This window comes from Cydia fagiglandana, chromosome 3 (assembly GCF_963556715.1).
Source record: "Cydia fagiglandana chromosome 3, ilCydFagi1.1, whole genome shotgun sequence".
NCBI lineage: Eukaryota > Metazoa > Arthropoda > Insecta > Lepidoptera > Tortricidae > Cydia > Cydia fagiglandana.
Genome location: NC_085934.1, coordinates 10,947,396 through 10,970,486, shown reverse-complemented (window position 1 = coordinate 10,970,486; position 23,091 = coordinate 10,947,396). Strand labels below are relative to the sequence as shown.

General features: G+C 36.3%; 2 protein-coding genes across 2 annotated transcripts in view; one reads left to right on the top strand and one right to left on the bottom strand.

Annotated features, from left to right (window-relative positions):
• The window catches only part of LOC134680119 (RING-box protein 2), a 57,515-nt gene extending 34,603 nt beyond the window's left edge, over positions 1 to 22,912 (bottom strand). Inside the window, exon 1 of the mRNA XM_063539169.1 lies at positions 22,665 to 22,912. Within this exon, the coding sequence (XP_063395239.1) occupies positions 22,665 to 22,827 (163 nt within the window). The 5' untranslated portion in view covers positions 22,828 to 22,912. The remainder of the gene's footprint in view (positions 1 to 22,664) is intronic.
• Positions 8,895 to 20,247, top strand: LOC134680019 (facilitated trehalose transporter Tret1-like). The gene is made up of 4 exons (XM_063538996.1): positions 8,895 to 9,436; positions 16,728 to 17,192; positions 17,992 to 18,105; positions 18,370 to 20,247. The coding sequence occupies exons 1-4, from the start codon at positions 9,362 to 9,364 to the stop codon at positions 19,627 to 19,629; spliced, it is 1,914 nt and encodes a 637-aa protein (XP_063395066.1). The 5' UTR covers positions 8,895 to 9,361; the 3' UTR covers positions 19,630 to 20,247.
• Positions 22,913 to 23,091: the final 179 nt, after the last annotated feature.

The following is a 23,091-nucleotide window of genomic DNA, read 5'->3' as shown; positions in this document are numbered from 1 at the left end:
ATGCAGAAGGTAAATTCAATGAGTTTGAATGAGCGGATGTGATATGGCTAAATAATTTAAACAGCTAAATTTTGTAAAGGTTCGTACCTACTTACGTCGTAGATCTGTGAGATCTATTAACGTTGTAATGACAACATTTCATTAAAATTAAATCTACATAATTATGTATCTCGGAACGTTTCTTAAGTCACTAGACATGATTGTTTTCAAAATTTGCGTAACAGCACAAGTTGAAAAATATAAGTATGTATGTATAGGATTTCGTTCTAGTTGTCGTCGCTAAATAAACGTCGAAATTAGGTCTAAGATTATTCCTGTTCAGCCATGTGGCATAGGTATGTAAGTAAATCCTGTCACGCTATATATGACATGTGGAAGTAAATATAACACAGATCGTATTCAGGTGATGTGATTAATTGATTATGAGTTATTATGAGTATGTGATTGTTTGGTTTGGCGTACAGAGTCATGTTCTATGCTGTCGTCTTCCGTTACAATGAGCCGACGTACCACAGACTTACGACGTACAGTCTGATGCAGAGATATTTGACCCCCTGTAGTCAATTATCTCTGCAGCTGCTGTTCATAGCCTGCGGTGTCAACTACATAGGTATTTGGAGACCTTATATAGTCCGTTTTGTGCGTACATTTGGTTATATTGGGTAGCGTCTGATTGCAATACGTCAGGACGTGTAACGCGTCAAAGCAAAACGGATAGATTATTTAAGGCGAAGTTTGATACGTTTGTAAAATGTTAGTAGCTGCGCAGACATTTAAAATTGATGACAAAACGGGTCATCATCCATCAAGCGTGTAAACGCTAATATTCATTCAGACGTGCGTAACAAGGAGAAATTACGGTCTAGATTAGTTTGTTTACAGTCAAATTATAAGCGATTAATACAGATAATTATATATAGTTACGCCAATCAACTTTGAAGACTCATTGATCCCAATAAAACCTTTAATGAAGTTGGCAATCTAATCCCAATTCGAGGTCGCCCAAATATGTCGTTAAATCTAAGATCAGAGTTTTAAAATACATACATACAGATATAGAGTTGATACTAATATTTTGAGTAGATGTATAAGTTCTATGTATCTTACCATATTTTAATAGGCAATTAGCAATTGCTGGGAAGCCAATTGGAATTCGTGGTGCAAAATGGTTAGAAGCTCGCATTCTAATTGATTTCGAAGTAATCTCTTGGAACTCAATGTGGGTAACATTTACTGTTTCGCTGCTAGGAACCTGCCTAGGCAAGTTATTTTTTTTGGCTTGGGAGCTTAGCCTTGAAACTGTTAAACAAAAAACGACAGAAAAGAACTAGTTGTTAATGTTGCTTTGAATTTAAAACTTTGAATTTACAATCTATTTAATAAAAGCGTTAGGACTGGCGGACATTTATCTAGAAACCCACCGTAAGGACCGGTCATAGCGACTAAGGGATCGATCAATGTTAAATATAGTGACAACGGCGTCGGTTTCCAAATACCATTTATATTAAACGAACCTAACTCAAATAAGCGTTAACTTCGTATAACGTTTAACGGAACATCAAAACTACTTTAATTTTTGATTACATCACGCAAGGACAAACTAAAAACAGGCTTCCCGCCTACATTAGTAAAGTTAATACCTAAGTATTGATTGCCCTGGATACTGCAACACACAAGTGCACAATGACCTGAAAACTAAGTAACCAAGGTGAATGTAGTTTATAATTTAAATACCTATCGATCAGCACAGCAGCCATCTAAATATATCAAAAAAAGAATGAGTAAAATGCTAAATTATTATTGTAATAATAATATTCAATATAGGTTCGTTAAGATATATTTTAACAATTTTTGGCTCTATAGTTGACGTCAAAGATATATTTACACTTTTGAACCTACTATTGTAGTAAAGAGGCGAAACATCTATTTACGCATCTATCTTATGTAGGTACAGTGAAACCTGGTTAATTGGCACCTGGATAAATGCAAAACCTCAATAATTGCAACCAAAAGTCAGGTCCCGGTCCCTTGAGACCAAAAGGCCTCTATAATTGAAATTTTGGAACCTCTATAATTGCAATTTAGATTTTAGGGCTTTTCGTAATTTTGCCTCTGTAATTGACCACATCGCAACTTAAGACCTCTATAATTGACACTGTGCTAAAAAATCCGTTATTTTTGCTCTTGTTATTACCTCTATTATTGAAACGAGTCTTACTTATTACCTCTGTAATTGAAATAATGTAGTTGTAGACAGCAGAAACAATATTTTAATAGCAATGATCATTTTATTTTTAACTCCATCCAGAATTTAATTTATTTATTGGGTATCTACTCGTATCACAGCCTGTAGTAGGTGAAATAGTTTCGATCAATAAAACACAAAGTACGCTTTTTACATTCTAATAAAACTTTCTTCTACAATTCAAGGGATTTTTTTAAACCTAAATGATAAGAAATTAAGTGGTAATTAATGTAGTGTAAAAGTGCAAGTATAAACAGAAGCAATACATATATAGATACCCAGAAACCCAGAACGTAAGCGTGTAAATCTACTTTAAATGGTTATTTGCACCTCCATAAAAGACATTTGTCAGAACGCAACCTCTATTAATGAAAACCTCTATAATTGACACAACGATTTTTTGAACCTCGTTAATTGACACGACCTGTTTAAATGAAAAACCTGGTTAATTGACAAAAACTGGCCGGTCCCTTGAGATTGCAATTATCCAGATTCCACTGTATACATCTATCTTTAATATTTATACTTACTTATACTCTTTGCTTTAATGTCTACGTCGTACGGCGACTTTGGGACGTGACGTATATTTACACGTAGACGTGAGATGACGTGTATAGAGGATTGAAGTTGGCGTGTACCGCATTTTGTTAGTGTAACCTAACTTACACCTCACTTACTCATACATAATGCGGTATATTAAAAGTACTTACGTGTATGTCAATAGATATTTTTTATATCTTTTCACCACACCAGCTCGGAAAGGCTTACATTGCGCTACAGAAACCGATAGCAAAGTTGCGTTTTATTCACATGTGAGGCAAAGTAATCAAATGCCAATTTTGAGTTGTTTTCATATGTTTGCTGGTTGAATTAACTTTTAAATGATGATGTTGAATGATAAATATTTAATGACATTCATTTGGATTTGATTTGGTTTGTTTTTGTTTGATATCCTACAGTTAATATTTGTGTGGTGAAAAATTTTGTGTTCCACTCGGGGGCAAATTTTGTTTAACCCTCGTGCTTTTGAAACCCTCGCAACGCTCAAGATTCCATTTTCGAACCACTCGCTACGCTCGTGGTTCAATTTTGGAATCTTTCGCTTGATCGGGTATCAATATTAGCACGAGCGGTTAAACAACAACTTTTCCCCCTTGTAAAACAAATAACTATTCTCTTACTCATTCTAGTCTACAGTCTACATTAGCTTAAAAATTTAACCTGTATAACATACTGTAAGAGTTTACGAACTGTATCATAACAGTATAACCGTATTGAGATGACATTAACGTATTGTACCGCTGTTGCACTAAAATCAAAACCATGTAAACCGGCCTTTACAGCTGTTTTAGTTTTCCAGTGGAGAAAAAGGAGAATGTACAAGCGATCAGTATAGTCTAGGTGATCTGCTGACATGACACCATCTACATAGAATGCTTGTGATAACATGCACATGCCACATTTCCACACACGCGGCTTTCAATCTTAGGCCACGTAACTAATGCAAAAAAGATTATATGAGTTACGAAAAACTGGTTAAAACTTGGAGATATCCAGAGGTATTCTTTGATAACTCAGCCTCAAGGTAAGTGGTTACCATCGCCCACGCCCATACTCTCCAGATCAAAGAATTATGCTCAGCCAAATGGACACTTGGATCGAAAGGTTTGAAGGGAAATAAATCGTCATGGCGAATTTCAAAAGTGGCCATGATCCTCAGAAATAGGAACTAGAGAAAGAAACGTCAATCCAAGACAGTTAGTAACACTTTTGTGTAGTGTAGTAGTAACAGTATCGAAAATTGAATGCGCAACGGTTTAACGTAATTTTAGTACATTTCCGAGATGGAGCGATAAAAGATAACAAAATGCAGCCATAATGTATCACGCGTCTATCCTTACGGGAGTGTCTTATCTTATCAGCTGTAAATTGTGATAAACATGACTGATTCAAAATTTTCCATACATGCCCGGGTGATAACTTACACATTTGTGCATAAAACACCTGATGAGATACACGTCGCACTCATTGCAAATATTAACAATATGGTATATGTATAACTATTGTATGATAATTCCAATATAATGTCATAATATGTACCTATACTTATGTGAAAGTGAGAGAATGGATAAATTTATGTGTATGAATGAATGTTTGTAACTGTTTAACGCAAATATTACTATATGGACTGGTGGGTATGGAATTATGAAGAGTTGAAGACACATCGTGTGTTCAAAACGCAACATTTTAACCCAGGAATCATCCCCTAAGTAAAAAAATCGCGGCTCTTATACCTGGCGCGTCGAATGATAATTCCTAATATCTGGGAGACCGAGCTTTGCTGGGCATTTTCTCAGAGATACGACCTAGCTAGATCGATTTATTATAAACCGGTTTTCGGGCACGATAGCAAATTTCATCGAAATCGTTAGAGCCGTTTCCGATATCCCCCAACCAACGAATACCCTCAATTGGCTTAATAATCATCAGGCATTTGAGGGTAGATTTTGTTTACTTTTATTTAAATACCAAAGATAATAAAGCGATATGATCCACTCTCGGACAATTAAGTACCTACTGATAATACATGGTTATATGGTTTATTTGTAAACACATATTTCTAAATAATAAGTGTCTATTAGCTAATAATTTTAAATCAATGTCTTGCCTGGTGTGTTTAGTCTGAAAATGCAGTTGGCATTTTACATTTTGATAAGGACAATTAGTATGATTAATGTATTGCCATAAATAAATCAGTCGTCAATATTGCAAATTATATCATTGTGATAAGATCCATATCATATTTATTGCTCAATCACCAAGTCTAATAACACCACACCCATGTATAAATATTATAGGCTTTGGATGATTGAGACATGACCATAAAAAGTAGGTAGTTTTCAAAATTTATTAAGTATAAGATGTACATATTGTGTTAGACTCTAAAACGAGGAACATCTAATCATAAAACTAATTTTGAGACTTTTGTATCTAATCTAACTATAATACAAATAATAAACTTAGACTTTATCCGTTTTTAGCAAATTGACTCTTAAATTGGCTGGAAATTAATATTAAGGTCTGAATCAAGACTGTTTTTTAGTCAGTGTTCTAACATATATTCATAGTTCGAGAAGGTTGTAGGGAGCTTTATTCTTAAAAACAAAGAAATAAATAAACATACATAATAACACTTAAAAACCAACAGATAAAAAAATTGGCCTAGATCGCCGTCAATGGGCAAGGTGCCCAGAAGGCTGGCCGTATTTCCCCGCTGTATGGCTATACTAATGCGCTGGGCGAAATAGTGGCCAGCCCTCTGGTCACCAGAAGCCTCTATTAGGCGCGCCGACAAGTCTTTGTACAGTCGACGCGTACTTGGCCCCCATGGCCCCAAAGTTTCGACACCAAACGCCGCAAATATGTAGCTGCTTCCCAGAGATTTGCGGCGCTTGAGGCTTTCGGCTGAGGAAGCCGCAGCGCCAGCAGAATCTTTGGTGCTCGGAATATGGGTCGGTGTCAGGGTATCAACGCCAGTAGCGTCCCAAACTAGTGGCCTATATACCCATGCTCCAAGGCCCCAGTGTCATTCCGTCGGGTTGAATGAAATAATTGTATCAAAGCAAAACAAGTAATAGGTAACCGCTTCGAGTACCACTTCGAGGACATTCGCAATTAATTTCACAATAAAACAGCGCAGCCTTAGGCTCCTCTCCTTCATAAGAACATTAATTAAAAAACATATAAAGGTGACATGATGGACGGACATAAACCGATATAAGCGCAGACGCATAACTCAGAAGAATGTTCTCGACTGACAGTGTGACCCGACTAGTCTAGCGTGTAGTACTTTTCCACTCATTTTGGCTTCTCTACACATGTGTACACGTACGCACACATGAGCAAAGCAAACGCACATCAACCAGACTCTGTAACGGTTTGACGTATTGTTTGAACCACTGTTCTATCGTGGTTCTATCTTTGGTTGGTCCCCAAGAAGATAAAAATAGCGTATTACAACGTGCGAAAATAACATACTGCACTAACGCTAGCCAGCACTGCCAGAAGTACCAGTTAGCATTGTACTTAATGGTATGGAAGATATTAATTAAATAATGATAATGAAAGACTCTACATTTTGTATCAGTCTGTTGAGGACTGTCTATTTCGAAGTAACCATTGTCTGTGGAGGGTTTGCATGTTTCTACCCGACTGGTGAAGAAGGAAGGGTCGTGTTTTTTTAGTGGAAAGAAATATAAGTAAGTAAGTGGTAGTTAGATTTGCTTTAGCTTCAGAAGTAATTTTTAACGAAATATATTGTAAAGACACGATTTTAATTTAGCTTTTGTAATACACCTATAGCATTACCGAGCACACATAGGTGTGGCACTCGCAATTCTGGTGACTGATGTAATCACGCGCAACAAGACAAGGCATCATGACGCACTCCGTGACGTGACGCTAAGCTCTGCGTACGTGACGGAGCGGAGGCGCGGCCCGAGCGAGCTTTCGGGAATCACGCGCCCATTCTCCCTCATAAAACCATTATGCATTAAGTGAAAAAAATAACAGTTGTAATTTCACTCTTAACACACGGCCGTAGCGTATATAATTAATGTCTCCATGCTTATGTTTACCATAGCGCACGTGATTTGGTGCACGCGCTTTAATACTGTGGGTGCAGTCTAGAAATTTCTACCCGATAGTTTGGGCACCTCATAAAAAACGAGGCCATCACAATGGGCAAACTGCATGAGCAGCTTAGTCTCTATTGTTGCGATCGCGTATTGTGTATGTGTAGCGTAATATAGTTTGTTTTAGCATTTAGCATGTAGAGCATTTATTTTAGTAAACGATGCTGGTTTTGACGTCAATGAGAATTGGGTTAGTTTTAAATTTAAAATGCTGTACATTTGTGTATTTATTTTACACATGGTGTTTCCTTTCAGTCGATCCGCGCATTCTGCGCAAGCGGCGGAAGGTTTTCTGTCGGCTCTACGTATTTCAGTTCCGATATTTGTCGTTTTACGTTTTTCACCTGGTAGATCAAGTCAGGTTATACGAATTTGTATTCTAATACAATTTACCTAAGCTACAAAAACATATCTAATAAAAAAAAACACTTAAATAATTTTGCAGCATTAAGTAGGTATCTCCATCTCCTAAATCATTGTATTGAATCTTACTTCCAATTAAACATTTGTTGCGCCCAAATTTCAACAATTGCGGGTGGCCAATTTCATATAAGTGTGCTTGTTAGACACAATTGGTCTAAAATGGCTTGATGGCGCATTTCAATCAAATCAGTTAAGCGTGGATGAACTCAATGCAGATTGCTTGCGCCGGCGCCGGCGCCGTGACGCAGGCGACCCGCCTCCTCGGCCACTATCAGGAAACTATCGGACAACCACACCCTTTCTTACGTAGGTTATGACACACCCTTTTTATGAATACCTACCTATATGTATACTTTACAGGTTAATAATATATGGCGAAGAAAGATGATCGAATGTTATAATGGGAGTAAAAAGTCTTAATTTTAATATGAAATGTAACAATGTAATACATAGGTAGTTTTATTTAAGTTACTTCTAATTCCGTTAAATTTTAATTTAGAGAAGTGGCACAAATTTCATATCATAAAATATTATTTTTTCACTTGGGAATTTTTAAATGTACTTATTGTATTATTACAAATACATAACCAATTAAGGATAAAGTACAGGAAAAACGATATTATTAGGTATTGTTAGGTTAGACCTTACAGTTACGTTTCCTATAGTCAAACACATAGTCATTAAAAAATAATGGGCAACAACGTAATAATTTTATAAGTATTGCTGACTTACAGTTAAATATTAAAAACACGGCCTAGTGCGTGTCGGACCTGACCACACATAATGAAGGGTTCAGATGAAAATCACCCAAAACTCCATAACAATATAGGAACGGGAACGGGAATTACCCGAACACACCTTACTTCACATTATGCTAAAAATAAATAGTAGGTAAAGGTAAGCCATTAACGCAAGCATTAAAAATGATGATTCATTATTATTTTTAGTCAATAAACTATTATTATTCTCTGTAATTACATGACGTCGTGGGTTCACGAATGTATTTAATTTCCACTGGTGAATTTCCACTACACTGCACTACAACACTACAAGGACATTAAATTTTCAGATGTTTTGTAATTCATGAATCATGTCATGATGATCGATATGAGTAGGCGGGTTAAAATTAGTTATCATGTAACTAACTAGGTATTCCAATTTTAGAATTCGTATGCATGGCGTATCTTATCAAACTCCGGCTGGCCGCCACGCCATAAAACTTATCACAAATTAGTTCCCCGCAACTTTAGCAAATGTTAAAGTTTCATATATTAATTTATAATTATTCCAATATTATACTGAAGTAGACGCAGCATAAACTAGTCTGTCTACATTTAAAATTTGAACAGTTTATGCTAACATTTGATTGAACCATAATTCAGGTGCAGACTGTTGATAAAATTATGGTGTGTGTGCACACACACGCGGACAGGAAACTCATACATAGACACGTGTGGCTTACACGCGGAGGCGCCGGGCGCGGGCGCGGGAGGGGGCGGCGACCAACCTTCTATAAAACACTGCGCTGCCATCTGCAAGTTTCAATAGATAACTTGAGCTCTGTACGAAAAGGTACGCGCTACCAACATTTTCGCTTGTTGAACTTTCAAAGTTGAATGTTGTGCACCCTTGCAGGAACGTGGCGCCGGATCTAAACTTTTCAATGAAAACGTGATAATTCCGTGGACTTTTGTAAATAAACAATACGTATACGACGTCTGTGATAAAACTGTGTTGAAACAGCTTTATATTTGGGCTAGTAAACTGTCATAGGGACCAAGTTTCTCCACACTACATGATGTGTGTGGTTTATCGGTGATTTTCGATCCTGGATCTGAAGAAAGAATTGAAGAAGATAAGATATAGGAAAATTCGAAGTGTATATTTTTATAGACATTATCATTTCGACGTCCCCTGACACCGTGTTCAGTGCCTTTAAGAACTTTTAATCAGACTGTTCCAAGTGCTTTGAACGTGAAGAAGACAGGAAGAATTCAAGATGAGTTTTAATAAGAATAATCCGAACCCCATGGGGAAGATTATGGGCTACCTCAAACAGCTGTCCACCGAAATGGTAAGTTTCTCATTTATACTTACAATTAAAGAACAAAATCAGCTTTAAGTACAGTTATTTTCCGCTGACACAAATTCATGTATGGACACTGGACTAGGTATTTGTGCATACGTAATAAGTAATTAACATAGCCGTTGTCAAATGTCACCGTTTGCTTTCAATCGCGGTTCGATACGTACACTGTAGCAAAGGAATGTGACGTGGAATGTTAGTAAACTGAGTTTAGATTAGCGCGCTTCGCGAAGTTTCTATGGGGAACGCCGCAAAGCCGGTCCAGAAAGCTCTCTCGGCTATGCGCGTCGCACAACATAGGACGATCGATGGCTTGATGGTTGCTAAGCAACGCATAACATCTATCAATCCCCAAACAATTTCTTAAATACAAATTTAAGGGCCAAATCAACATTATTTTTTAGAATTAGGTATGCCGAATTATGCCGGGGTGCTACATCAACTTTCTATGACGATTTACGAACAGCAAAATTTGACAGACAATTCGCTGGTGACATTGCCATTTGCATTTCAAGAGCTCTGATAATTCCGGGCGAATTAGCGGCCTGTTTTTTTTCAAAACAATACTACTAAGTTTAAATTGAAGTATAAAGTTAGCATGACAAATCTAACGCACGCGCGACTAGCGGCAGCCTAACTGAACCAAGCAGACGGCCTTGCAAGGTCGGCGCCTCGCTCGCGGCTATCGCTTCGCTCAGCTTTACTTTCCATTGCCTCTACAGCTACATCCAACTATCATCACCATTTATTTAAAGAATATGAAGGCAAAGATATGCAAATGCAAAAAGATTCTTCCAATAGCTATCGTAAAAAAATACTATAATCAGATAAATAAGAATGAATCAAAATAAAATTTACAAGATTTCTACTCTAAATATTTTAATCAATTAGTTGGTATATTTAATTGTTCCATAGTCGATGTCTCTATAACTGTTGCCGCAGCCATACAAGGCAAAAAAAAAACACAGGCAGGTTGATAGGTAATATTGTCTTTTAATTTTGTGGCTAGATAAAATTATAGTATGTATTTCGATTTCTGACTTCCATTGCCACTACTCCTTAAACTACCCATATCGCTTTGGTTTTGTTATAATTTATTTCGCTATTAATGGATTTCAATTATTCAAATAATAGATTTCATCAGCAAGATAGTTTTTAGATAAAATCAAAGAGTTGATCAGCTATTCCTATTTGTCTTACAGTGTTTCTTTTTTTTCGATGTTTATGTTATTTAGAAATATAAACTCTTCAGCTTCAATAAATAAAAAAAACTATCCTTGAATATAAATACAATCTACGAGTAGCTGAAGTTTTTCAAACTCTTTTCGTGCCTGTAATTTGCTGTAAAATTTGTTATCATAAGTAGCGACACCTATGGAAATTGTTTGCAATATCTCTGCAGTTGGGGTAGAGGTAGTTGTTTTTCTCAAATTCTGCGTAGTTCCTGCACTCTCTCATAGATGGCGGCACTGTTTACATGTTTTGATATGGAAATAAATAAAAACATAAACATAAACTCCGGACCTGCAATACACCGGATAAAGTGCCGCTAATACACAACTGGGATTTCATTATTATGCCAATTTTATTGTATTGACGCGCGACACACCCACACATTGACAGTTATCTCAGACTCAGACCATTCTGCCGTCAGTCGGTCCGAGACGTCAGTGCAGTGAATTTGTAAAAAGAAAAAACGCGAAAATGCCGGCACGCGTTGTTAAATGCTGCATTAATGATCAAAAGAAAAACACAGACACAATAACTTTACATTTGTAAGTTAATAAATTATCACGTTATTGTATGTAAAATCAGTACTTATATATCAATATTATTTACAAAACTACATGCGTAATAGAAGTGTGACCAGTAAGTTAAATAGGGTAATTTCCCGGTAGTAGGGTAGTTGATTGATACCCTTCTTATTAATCATTTGTATATATCTGTGAGATCATTTCGGTAAATGGCTAAATTATTGATTAGTGTAAGTATATACTTCAAACTTATTATGTCATACTGCTTGGGTAAGGTAATTTCCCGACAATTGGGACTTTTGGGAGATTGAAGAAGCTTTTGAAACTAATTTTGATAATTATTGTTTGCTGTGTCATTAGAGAAAAAAAAGACTCTTTTTTTTCTTAACCGATATCGAATAGAGACGAATGTTGTGTTGTATATACGGATGTTATATGTTTACTGATCCTTGTTTATCAACTTTATCACTTTTTCCGATCTGTTATTATTCTTTGGTAAAAACCAGATATCTCTATTGTGATTTTAAATGATGTTTGCACAAGGTACCTACGTGTAGGTTGAACAAGTAATTAAAATTATAAGGACCAAGCTAACTCTGCATGACATTTGCAATAACAAAGTGTGCTAATGTCATCATTAATGTCAAATGTCTATGAAAATATGACGTTTGACATTCCCTCACTTTGTTCTGTTCAAGTCGGTGCAAAGTTAACAGACGGACTCTAGGTATTTACCTACTTGTTCAACATAAAATGATGCTCAATTATTTTTTGTTATAAATAATTATTTACAATCGGGGAAAATTTTTATTACATGGTATCATTTAACTCTATTGACATAAACAAAAGATAATGAAACCGCAACTAATGACAAATCTCGGCTTAACTTAACATTTACATGCATTTAATGGCCATAATCTAAAATTTATGATTAATAATAATTTATTTGTTCTATAGCAACACTGCTAAAGTGATCTACTAAACCCTGAATTAAAAAATGTTAAGGGCTACGTAGAATCTGTAGTCAAACTAGGAAACCTAAAGAATACTTATACAGAAAGCCTGTATTCATGTGGAATTATGAACCCCTCTAACATACCTATACCCCTACTATAATGTAGGTACTTTTTGAGTTTTATAGTTTCGTTCCAGTAACCTTGAACACTTAAACTAAAAATATCAATGTTCAATAAAACAAAACTAAGAAAATAGTTATGGCAATAAAAACAATGCATTGCATCACTTTAGAGCTCGCATGCACCAGTGTTGGGCAAAAAGTAATTGAATTACTAATTAACAATTGCAATTACAAAATGTAATTCCAACAAATAATTTCAATTACATGTGGAAAGTAATTAAAATTTTAATTACTAATTACAATTGCAGAATGTAATTAGTAATTAAATTATTAATTACATTTTGTAATTAAAATTTTTAAGTTAATTACTTTTTTGAATTACAATTACTTTTATAGAATGCAAGTTTTTGATCATCTTTATTTCCAAAATCAGATGAACATTTTGAATGGTTTTCAATTTGACTAAGCAACATTGTCAATGTTAACTTTGGTTGATTTGGTTGGACTGTAGCAAAGGGAGGGCTGGGACTTAGAATTTTTTTTCTGATAAAGTGGTGTCATTATGATACTATTTTTAAATGATTGTAATGTGTAAATCACGTCAAAATAAGCATCTTTTACTGAAAAAACTTTTCTCTAAAATAAAAAATGGCTGAGTTAGACGCCTCCAAAGATTGATGTTTTTAAAGGGAGCTGGGACTTGGAAAATTTTCATCGCGAGTGGTGTCATTATGACATATATTTTAAATGATTGTAGCGTATAGAACACGTCAAAATAGGCTACTTTTACTTGAAAAACTTTTTCCTAAAATTGAAAATAGCGGACTGTATCAAAGCGGGCCGTTTCTGGGACTTAGAATTTTTTTTGAGAAAATGTAAAAAAACAGGGGTTTCAAAACAGTTCTTAATAAAGTTTTAGAAAAAAGTTTTTCAAGTAAAAGTAGCTTATTTTGACGTGTTTTATACGTTACAATCATTTGAAATATATGTCATAATGACACCACTCGCGATGAAAATTTTCCAAGTCCCAGCTCCCTTTAAAAACATCAATCTTTGGAGGCGTCTAACTCAGCCATTTTTTATTTGAGAGAAAAGTTTTTTCAGTAAAAGATGCTTATTTTGACGTGATCTATACATTACAATCATTTAAAAATAGTGTCATAATGACACCACTTAGTCAAAAAAAATTCTAAGTCCCAGCCCTCCCTTTGCTACAGTCCAACCAAATCAACCAAAGTTAACATTGACAATGTTGCTTAGTCAAATTGAAAACCATTCAAAATGTTCATCTGATTTTGGAAATAAAGATGATCAAAAACTTGCATTCTATAAAAGTAATTGTAATTCAAAAAGTAATTAAGTAAGTCCCAGCCCCCCCTTTGCTACAGTCCAAGCCAAAAGGCACCTTAGGTCGGCGCTTACGTCATTATTAGCGGCGCCCCAGTAATAATGCGGTGCTACGCGACGTAAGCGCCGACCGCCATATTCAACGTGGTTTGTCACATAGTACCCTGTAAAGGTATGATTCCAGGGATAAAAAATATGTTATAACGTTATCCAGCGTATAATGGAATTCATAAAAGTTTTTCTTTATAATTACTCCAAGTAAATTTGTTCATATTTGCATATTATTTAAAAGGTAAATGAAAAGTAATTGAGTAATTCAATTACTAATTAATGTAATTACAATTGCAAATTACACAGAAAATTTAATTACATGTAATTACATTTTATGTAATTGAATTACTTTGTAATTAATTACATGTAATTGAATTAGTAATTAAATTACACGAGTAATTAATTACGCCCAACACTGGCATGCACACAGAATTGCAGACACATATTACTAGAAAACAAAAGTAATAGTCGGTAATATTAATGCTATAATTTCACAATGTCCCATCTAAATATTGGCCTAAAGTTAACATAGGCTTGGCTAATATTGGCTGTGTAAAGGCTAAACGGCTATGGATTATCGAGTCTAGTTCATGCTAGTACTTGTCTAACGTGACCTACCGCTCCCTAGACCGATGCGGTATCAGGTAGAACTATTATACCGGTTTTACCTGGCGATCATCTCTGCCTCGCTGGCCTCCGTTACACGATTGAATGAACCCATAGCGTCCGGTATGGAAACGATCGAAGCGTACATACACAATGTACTTAGTGTTCATAACATAAACCCGCCCTAAAGAGTTCGATGTGACCTTGACAAAGTGACAAGTTCAGGGTTCTATTGATTCCACCAATACATGTACTTCCTTACTAGATACGACTTTTACGGAAATTAAGACACTTTCCAGGTCAAGTAAATGAATAGGTAGGTACGTTTATGTCTGAACATTTGCTCGCTTGTTGACGTCTGGCCCCTATTTTTTACTGTTTCCATCGATATCTAGCTAAGGTCACTACATATATGTCATGATAGGGTGGGCTCAGAACTGTACCCACGTTGCCATGTTACCATTGTAGAGTATTCGCTAAAGTCAAATAGGTATCACTTTTGAAAAATTTGTAAAATAGACATCTGGGTAAGAAAAGTTGCAAAACCTAGGAAACCCTTCCCTTCCGTTTTTAAAACTGCATGTCTGGTTTTGGTTTTTGTGGTTTGCGTTCCAGCGCAGTGACAAAATTACGTAGGTACTTATTCAGGAATTTGATCGATTCGTAGCTAACCGACTTTCAAAGGTTTTCTAATAACTTATTTATAAAAGAAGTTTCTGGTTCAAAGTTTTAAAAATACTTTTAATACTATCTAACCGAGTTCAACATTATATTTAACCTAAATAGGTACTTATACATTATTTATCCGAACAAGTAAAACATTTACATACTCTATTTAAACATATGATAAATGCGAGTATGTAATTAAGATATCGGCGGTTCGGATATGTTCGAGCGCCTTCCCGGAATTCAAAGATGTAGAAACAAAGGCAATAATACCTTGCGGTTATTAATAGGAAATATAAGAATTTAAAAAAAATGCTGGTTGTGTGTGAAAGAAAGTATTTTTTCGTAGAGGCAATCGATTTAAGCTAAAAATAAGACACCTACTTCCATAATTACAAAAGTAATTTTGATTAAATATTAATGTACTTAACATATTAAAAAGGCTCTATGGCACCATTTCTCAAAAAATATTAGAATTATTTAAAATTGTGTATACATATACATAGTAATGTTAACACTTGCTTTGTTTCTTACTGCACCAACATTAAGTCTGCCATTTGTACTTATTTTCATTCATTATTGCTTATAATTTTAAGTTAATTTATGTTTCATCCCTTTCTTACAAACACTATATATATATATAAGTCAAATGACAGATTAAGATAAACGATAGACAGCTAATTGAGGATTGTAGTGAGAACATGAATAACCAGAATAACGCCATAAATAAATAAATGTACCTATACTTTGTAAAACAACCAGAGCTAACAAAATTAAGCTGTTTATTTTAATATATAATAAAATAGCATGTGAGTCAGCCACGTGATATTCATCTCATCTTGACCCATATTGATGGTTCAATGACGAACGTCATATGTATAAAGTTACAGTATCAAAGCCAATAATAAATATTTAATAAATTAATTAAAGTTTATCCTTTACTTTTCCGTCAAGTAATTAAGATAAAATTAAGTTATCAAATACTTTGGGAAGTAGTGACAGCTGATGTAGATCTACATCAGCTGTCACTAGCTGATGTAGATCATAAAACAAACTTTTCTCAGAGTTGTTGTGGCATTACCTACGGTCTGTCATTATGACATGTCGGTGCTATAAATGAAGCAAAATGAATTTGAACAAAATTAATTTAGAGTGGCTTAAAAATTACAATACTTTTCTTTATGAACTAGAGGTAATTACCGATTAGGTGATAAACTCGAGTATATCAATTAATAAGTGTGTACAAAGAATTGAGGAAGACGACAATAGCGATGTTTTACTCTACAGGTAGGAATAACATAAACATCGTTATAAGAAGATTATTTGATAACGTCAATAACATCAAATAATGAGCGCTGTGTGGGTGGTCATTACAGCTCCCGCCTTCCTCACAAGGCTTCAGTATGTGTTGATTCTGTGTGCGGGGCTGTCTTTAACAGGACTCTAAGGGTCAAGACGGGTTACCTTTATCACTACCCGATCATGCCGTGGCCATATGACAAGTTCAATGAGCATCGTGTTTTCCCGATTTGACCCCCGACTCCCTAAGTTCACAATGTGTTCTTATCGTCTTGGACTTACGCAAATTAGATAGCGGATGTTAATAAATGGGGTGCGTTTGTGGACAACAACTTCAGTCTAGAATCTCGCGCTAGCCGCTTGACCAGTTAAGTTAGTGTACGTATCGAACAGCAGATATTGGCAACGTAGCTCTTTATCAGTCAGTATGATATTGTGAGCAAGGCAGATTTTTTTAACGAATATGTTTTTGTTATAGGGTGGAAGCGAGCAGGCCCGTCGCGGCCAAAGTGACGAGGAGCGATTGTACAGGCAACGGGGGCCCAAATACGCCAGGGTTCCTTCTAGAGCGACCCTCTCCGCCTCGACCACATGCACCTCCTTAGCGACTTCATGCGGATCACAAGGGACACTCGCTCCTAACTACGCGGCCATCCCTGAACAGGTTTCAACAGAAAGCAGCAGCGAAGACGAACAGGATTCCTTCAACAAGACCCGCAGGCACTTCCAGCAGCTGCGCCAGATCAGCCTCGGCAACGAGTTCAAATACAAGATGGAGATGGAAATAAAGAGTGAAGGAAGGAAGGATGAGAACCTGCGCAACTCGGTGCCGTTTGTGAAACAGCTGAGCCTTGACAGTAATAAGGCGAAACCTGAGTTCAGCATCAATGGAGACACCGCTCCGTACGCTCCGACCACTCAACGCATATATCTGTGGACGCAGGTACGTAAATCGCAGTTTTGTACTACTACTATTACTGATAAGCATATTTACGAATGTTTAGAACTTTCCTTTTTGGCTATAAAATTTGAGCCATAACGTTTCTAGATAAGGCTTTTCAGTCAGTAGCTTATGTGGATTTCCAAGAATCAAAACGTGAAGTAGATTTACTGCAAAATATGTTAAGCTGCGTAAATAAATTGTGGCAGTTTAAGCAAGTCGTAAGTTTTTTGTTAAATTAACTTGCTATTTCTCAAACATTTAAGAAAACTAAAAGGAAGCTGTGATATGTATGTATGTATGTATGTGATTTTTTCAGGCGAGTGGTCGGTACTAGTACATTGTCGGTTGTCGATTAGGGGAACTTCTAATTGCATCTGTAGGTATGTCAGGAGGTAACGCTTTATCGGCTTTATGTACAATCGACAATAACTTACCTTTTGATAGAAAACGACACACATTTTTAGCTTCTCGTAAAACCGAGTTAGTTTGTATACAAACAAACATAAAAGCGGCCTGCGTAGGTTCCCGTGTACTCAAGTGCGAGCATAAGAAGTCCGACTCGCGCCTTGAACTTCAGAAAGTAAAGCGAAATGGCAGAGCAAAAACGTGTAGCGGTACTTTTCTAGTTTTTTTATACATCTTTATCCAAAATTAAAATAAGTTTATGAATATTATTAGGAAAACAAATAAAGTGTTTTTAAAATGTCTCAAGTAAATCCATTGCAGGTGCGAGTTAAACGAAGTTTTGGGCGAAAACGTGAACGTAATGTGGCTAAATTAGTGTATCTGTTTGTTACAGCTGGTTGCTGCGTTTGCTGTGTCAATGGGCTCTCTGATTGTCGGTTTTTCATCAGGCTACACTTCACCCGCTTTTGACTCCATGAATAAGACATTGTCAATTGACGAGACCCAGGTTAGTATGACACAATAAAAAAATATAAATGTTGAATTTTAGAGATAACAAATAAGGTCAATCGTTTGTCTTTTACAGTTCCACAGACATACCTAATCAGTTTAAATTAAACACATACCTACGCGCTATATACTTTGTCATTCCTAGCGGCCGTGCTGAACAAAACTATAATTATATTATTTACAAATTGGCCTTACATTCACGACTATCAATAAGTTAATAGGTTATCGATCAGGTATAATAAAAACATAATTTTGTTTACAGAAAAGCTGGATAGGCGGTCTCATGCCCTTAGCTGCTCTGGTTGGCGGCATCGCCGGGGGTCCTATGATCGAAATGCTAGGCAGAAGATTAACCATAATGGGAACTGCTATCCCCTTCTTCCTTGGCTGGATGCTCATCGCGAACGCAATTAACGTGCCTATGGTGTTTGCCGGCCGGGTACTATGTGGCGTGTGCGTTGGAATCTCCTCCCTCGCCTTCCCCGTCTACCTAGGAGAAACCATCCAACCGGAAGTGAGAGGTGCCCTCGGATTACTCCCGACTGCCTTCGGTAACACAGGAATTCTCCTCGCGTACCTTGCTGGAGCGTACCTGACTTGGGACATGCTGGCATTCCTCGGAGCTGCGCTTCCAGTACCATTCTTTTTACTAATGCTTTTGATACCGGAAACACCTCGCTGGTACGTCACCAAAGGAAGACCAGAGGATGCTCACAAAGCCCTTCAGTGGTTAAGAGGAAAGAATATTAACATTGACAAGGAAATGAGAGACCTGACCCGGACGCAAGTGGAATCTGACCGGGCCGGCGGCAGCGGCTTGAGCTTGCTATTCACCAAGAAATATTTGCCTGCAGTCTGCATCTCGTTAGGATTGATGCTGTTCCAACAATTCAGTGGAATAAACGCCGTAGTGTTCTATGCCTCAGATATCTTCAAGAAATCCGGCAGTACCATAGACAAGAACTTGGCGTCTATTATAATTGGCATTGTTAATTTCATATCCACTTTCATAGCAACAGCTATTATTGATAGACTGGGCAGGAAGATGCTACTGTATATCTCATCAGTGTCTATGATTATCACTTTGGTGGCTCTGGGAGGTTATTTCTACGTGTTGGAATCCGGAGCCGATGTGACTTCGATTGGATGGCTGCCTCTCACGAGTCTCGTGATATACGTGCTCGGATTTTCAGTAGGCTTCGGACCCATTCCATGGCTTATGTTAGGCGAGATCTTGCCATCAAAGGTCCGCGGAATGGCTGCTTCTACGGCGACATCATTCAACTGGACCTGCACGTTTATTGTCACCACGTCATTTAAAAGTATTGACGCAGCCATCAACATGTCTGGCACGGTGTGGTTGTTTGCCGTCATTTGTATGGCTGGCTTATTCTTTGTAATATTCTTCGTGCCCGAAACACAAGGCAAGAGCTTAGAGGAGATTGAGAAGAAATTGACAGGTGGTTCGCGCATAAAAATACGTAGCGCTAATACCACGAGACACATTAAGAATGATTGTTAACAAGAGATTACTTATTGTGGTAGATATGTGAATACTTTCCATAGTGCGTGAGGCACGAAGGCTGTGTGGCAAGTCCACGAGAGTTGCAATAGGATGCACCGAGCTAAGTCGGTGTATTTATTGAAGAGACTGATTTGGATTGTAGCCATTTAAATCTCATTTACTTAATTTAAGTATAATAAAATTAATGTGTAAACTGTCCATAATAGTTCCTTTAGAGTAAGGATTGTATTATGATCTGTGAACTTTAAGACCATATATTGATCATGACAAAACATATTTTTTTAGATACCAAATGTTTATTTGTAAGTAAATCTTTAAATCAATTAGAGTTTGACCAAGCTAACTCTGCATGGCATTTGTAATGACAAAGTGGTGATTTGTCATCATTAATGTTAAATTTCTGTGAGAATATGACGTTTATAATAACACCTCCTCACGTTGTTACGTTCAAATCAGTGCAAAGTTAGCTTAGACGGACTCTGACTATATTTAAAATATTTGGAATTCGACATTCTTTTAGATTATACTCAAATGCCTTCGTATATTATGGAGACATTGTTTTATTTATATCGTTATTTTTTTATTTAATAAAATGCATTTTAAGAGTTTAATAAATTGTTTCATTTCAACTAGGGAGTGCTCCCGGTACTGGTTTTCTATACAAATACAGTACCGGAACCGGGAATTCCCGGTTCTCGCCATACAAACTCAGTACCGGGAGCATTCCCTAATTTCAACCCATACTCTATATCACTAATTGCACTTGGAATATATAATACAACAGTAAAACCGGCGTGGAGGTGATAACTGATAAATATTCAATGGAACTTGAAAGGCTCATTATAAGCACTTGATGAATATAATAAATAAAAATACAGAGTAGAATAAATAAGAACCTAATTTAATCCAAATTATTGTTCCTAGTTGCCATCTGAGCAGAATCTTTATATATGAGTTAACTCCACACGTCTCATTGTCATGATGTTGTAAGCTGCCAAGTCTACCACGACATGACGACGACACATCAGTTCACTGTAAAATTTGTCCACATAACTGAGGGCCTACCGCCAACCACGTTCGACGTGTTGCCTCTCTGTCGCACTTGTAAATTCGTACGTAAGTGTGACAGGAAGGTAACACGTCGAACGTGTTACGCGGTAGGCCCTCTGTATGACCCCATACATAGGTAAAGCATTTTTCAAATAGCTTGGGTGTCATCAGTTTGAAGTTTAAAAATACTTATAGGCCCCATGCATGAACTATAGGTGGCAGCATAGGAGCCGTCAGATTTTTTGCGCGAGGCATAAATGCATAGATTAGTATATGTTATAACCATAAATGTGTTATTTATGCTTCCGATGTAGCCCACAAGATGGCAGAACCTACTGTGCACAAGGAAACGTACTGACGAGAACGGTAGATGGCAGCACTTGCTTGTAGCAATGTACATGTGCACATATGTTTCCATGGCAGACCCTCCAACGCGTACGGTCCCTATACATAGAAACTCCCATAATATATTACATATCTAGGCTCCGCATCTACACCGTGTTTTTATTGAATTCCGTTAACTTCGGGGTATGGTTAAGTATGTTTAAGAGCAGTAAAGGGCATAGATAATTTTCAAAAAAAAAATTTTATTTGCTTTTATTTGTAAAAAAAAGTAATTAAATGTAGCATATAACGTTGCTGTAACACGGGCATTACATTTAACTCAACCAAACAATTAAAATCTGTGACATATCAATGTCATTTCGAACATTGATCGACCGAGATTGTACTTAAGTTTAGTAGCAAATGTATGAACTCATTCTAAACACTAATCAATATGTAAACCGGCCCTAAGGCAAGTGTACACGTTTGTAGAGGCGTTATAGAAAAAGATAAATTATTTATTACCTGGAGTTAATTAGAATATTGGTGTCTTTGAGAAAGTTACTTGATTTAAGCTCAGGAATACACCCTTGAAATTAATGGAAATAAAAAAAAAACATGGTGTATAATCAGTAACTTTTTGGTAATAGTACCAATAAGCACAACACTTGTAAATGTAACAATTGAAAACTAACTCTATTTATTATTTAATCTTGCACAAAAGGCAAAGGTAATGAGTTGTCAGCACACAACAGTTGTGATGATTAGCCAGAAATAAATATAAAAAGAGGGTCAAAGGTATGCTGCCAGTAGGCAAGTAGGCTCTAAGTATTAGAGGGTTTAAATTTAAAGTTTTACATCCAGAACCTAAATTAATTACAGTGCCATTTATTGATTGTGTCCACCAGTCTAAGAACCATCACTGGTGTCCCATGGATCCTTTAAGAAACCCGCAACTACACTCCAGTTTGAAAATAATTGGTAACATTCATTTGTATCCATAAACAAACAGCATCTCACATCTTTGGGTCCGAAGAAAAAAATGTGACTAATTTTTGCCTATTTACCACTATGACTGTATCTAACCTCTAATTTTATATTATACTTAAATCCTACCGAGAATAGCTATACCTACTGTCAACCAATAATACATTGATAGTCACCATGGAGTCAGTAATTAAACTTGGTGCATTGAGTTTAATGGGTGAGTAACATATGAAATAATCATAATTAAAATTACTTTTCGGACACAGTTTATCTTGGCCAGCAACATTTTATGAAATCATAAAGTCTTAGTCTTAATTGCTTGATACTTTCTAAAAATGCATTTTTTTTAGCGGCACCAATCATGACACATATTTAAGTGAAAATTAGTTATCATATCTTTTCATGTGTTTAATAAAAAATACTGCATGCTTACTTATAACTTTTCTCTAGTGATGGTCAGTATGGTGTCATTTCTTTTAAATCACACGGAAATTTAATGAAATGTTAAGTTAAAATTAAGCAGCGCTATGACTAGAGTTAATGCTAAAATGTTGCTAGTGTATAAAAACTGATGTAAAGTACTATTTTACAGGATTTCTGGTTTACGTCTCATTATTGGTGCCACGTCCTATGCGTTATCTACCTTTAGAATTACAAAAAACAGTACTAACCCATAACTTGGACGCGGCAAATCGCGCAGGTATCACACTCGACGTCCCAACTCCACATAGCCACCGCGTTCCATTTCTTCAATGTGAACATTTTATCCGACTTCTGACCATCGTTATCGCCTCGGTCTAGACCGTCACAATCTTCTCCAGACATATTCGACATTCTTAGAATTTTGTTAAAACAAAATAAGGTTCACAAAACTTTACAGAAACCTTTGAAATGTAATTATGTATTGTTGTTTTCGTTTCGACAGCTGACATACAACGTGTGTACGAAGTTAGCTATTTTCAAAACCTTACGGTTTAGAGACCACTATTCTTTATGATGATTTTCATGCAAAACAAAAAAATATATATGCTAGGACAGGACATACTTATATTATTTAGACAATGTCATATTGCATTTCTTCATTTATATTATTACACT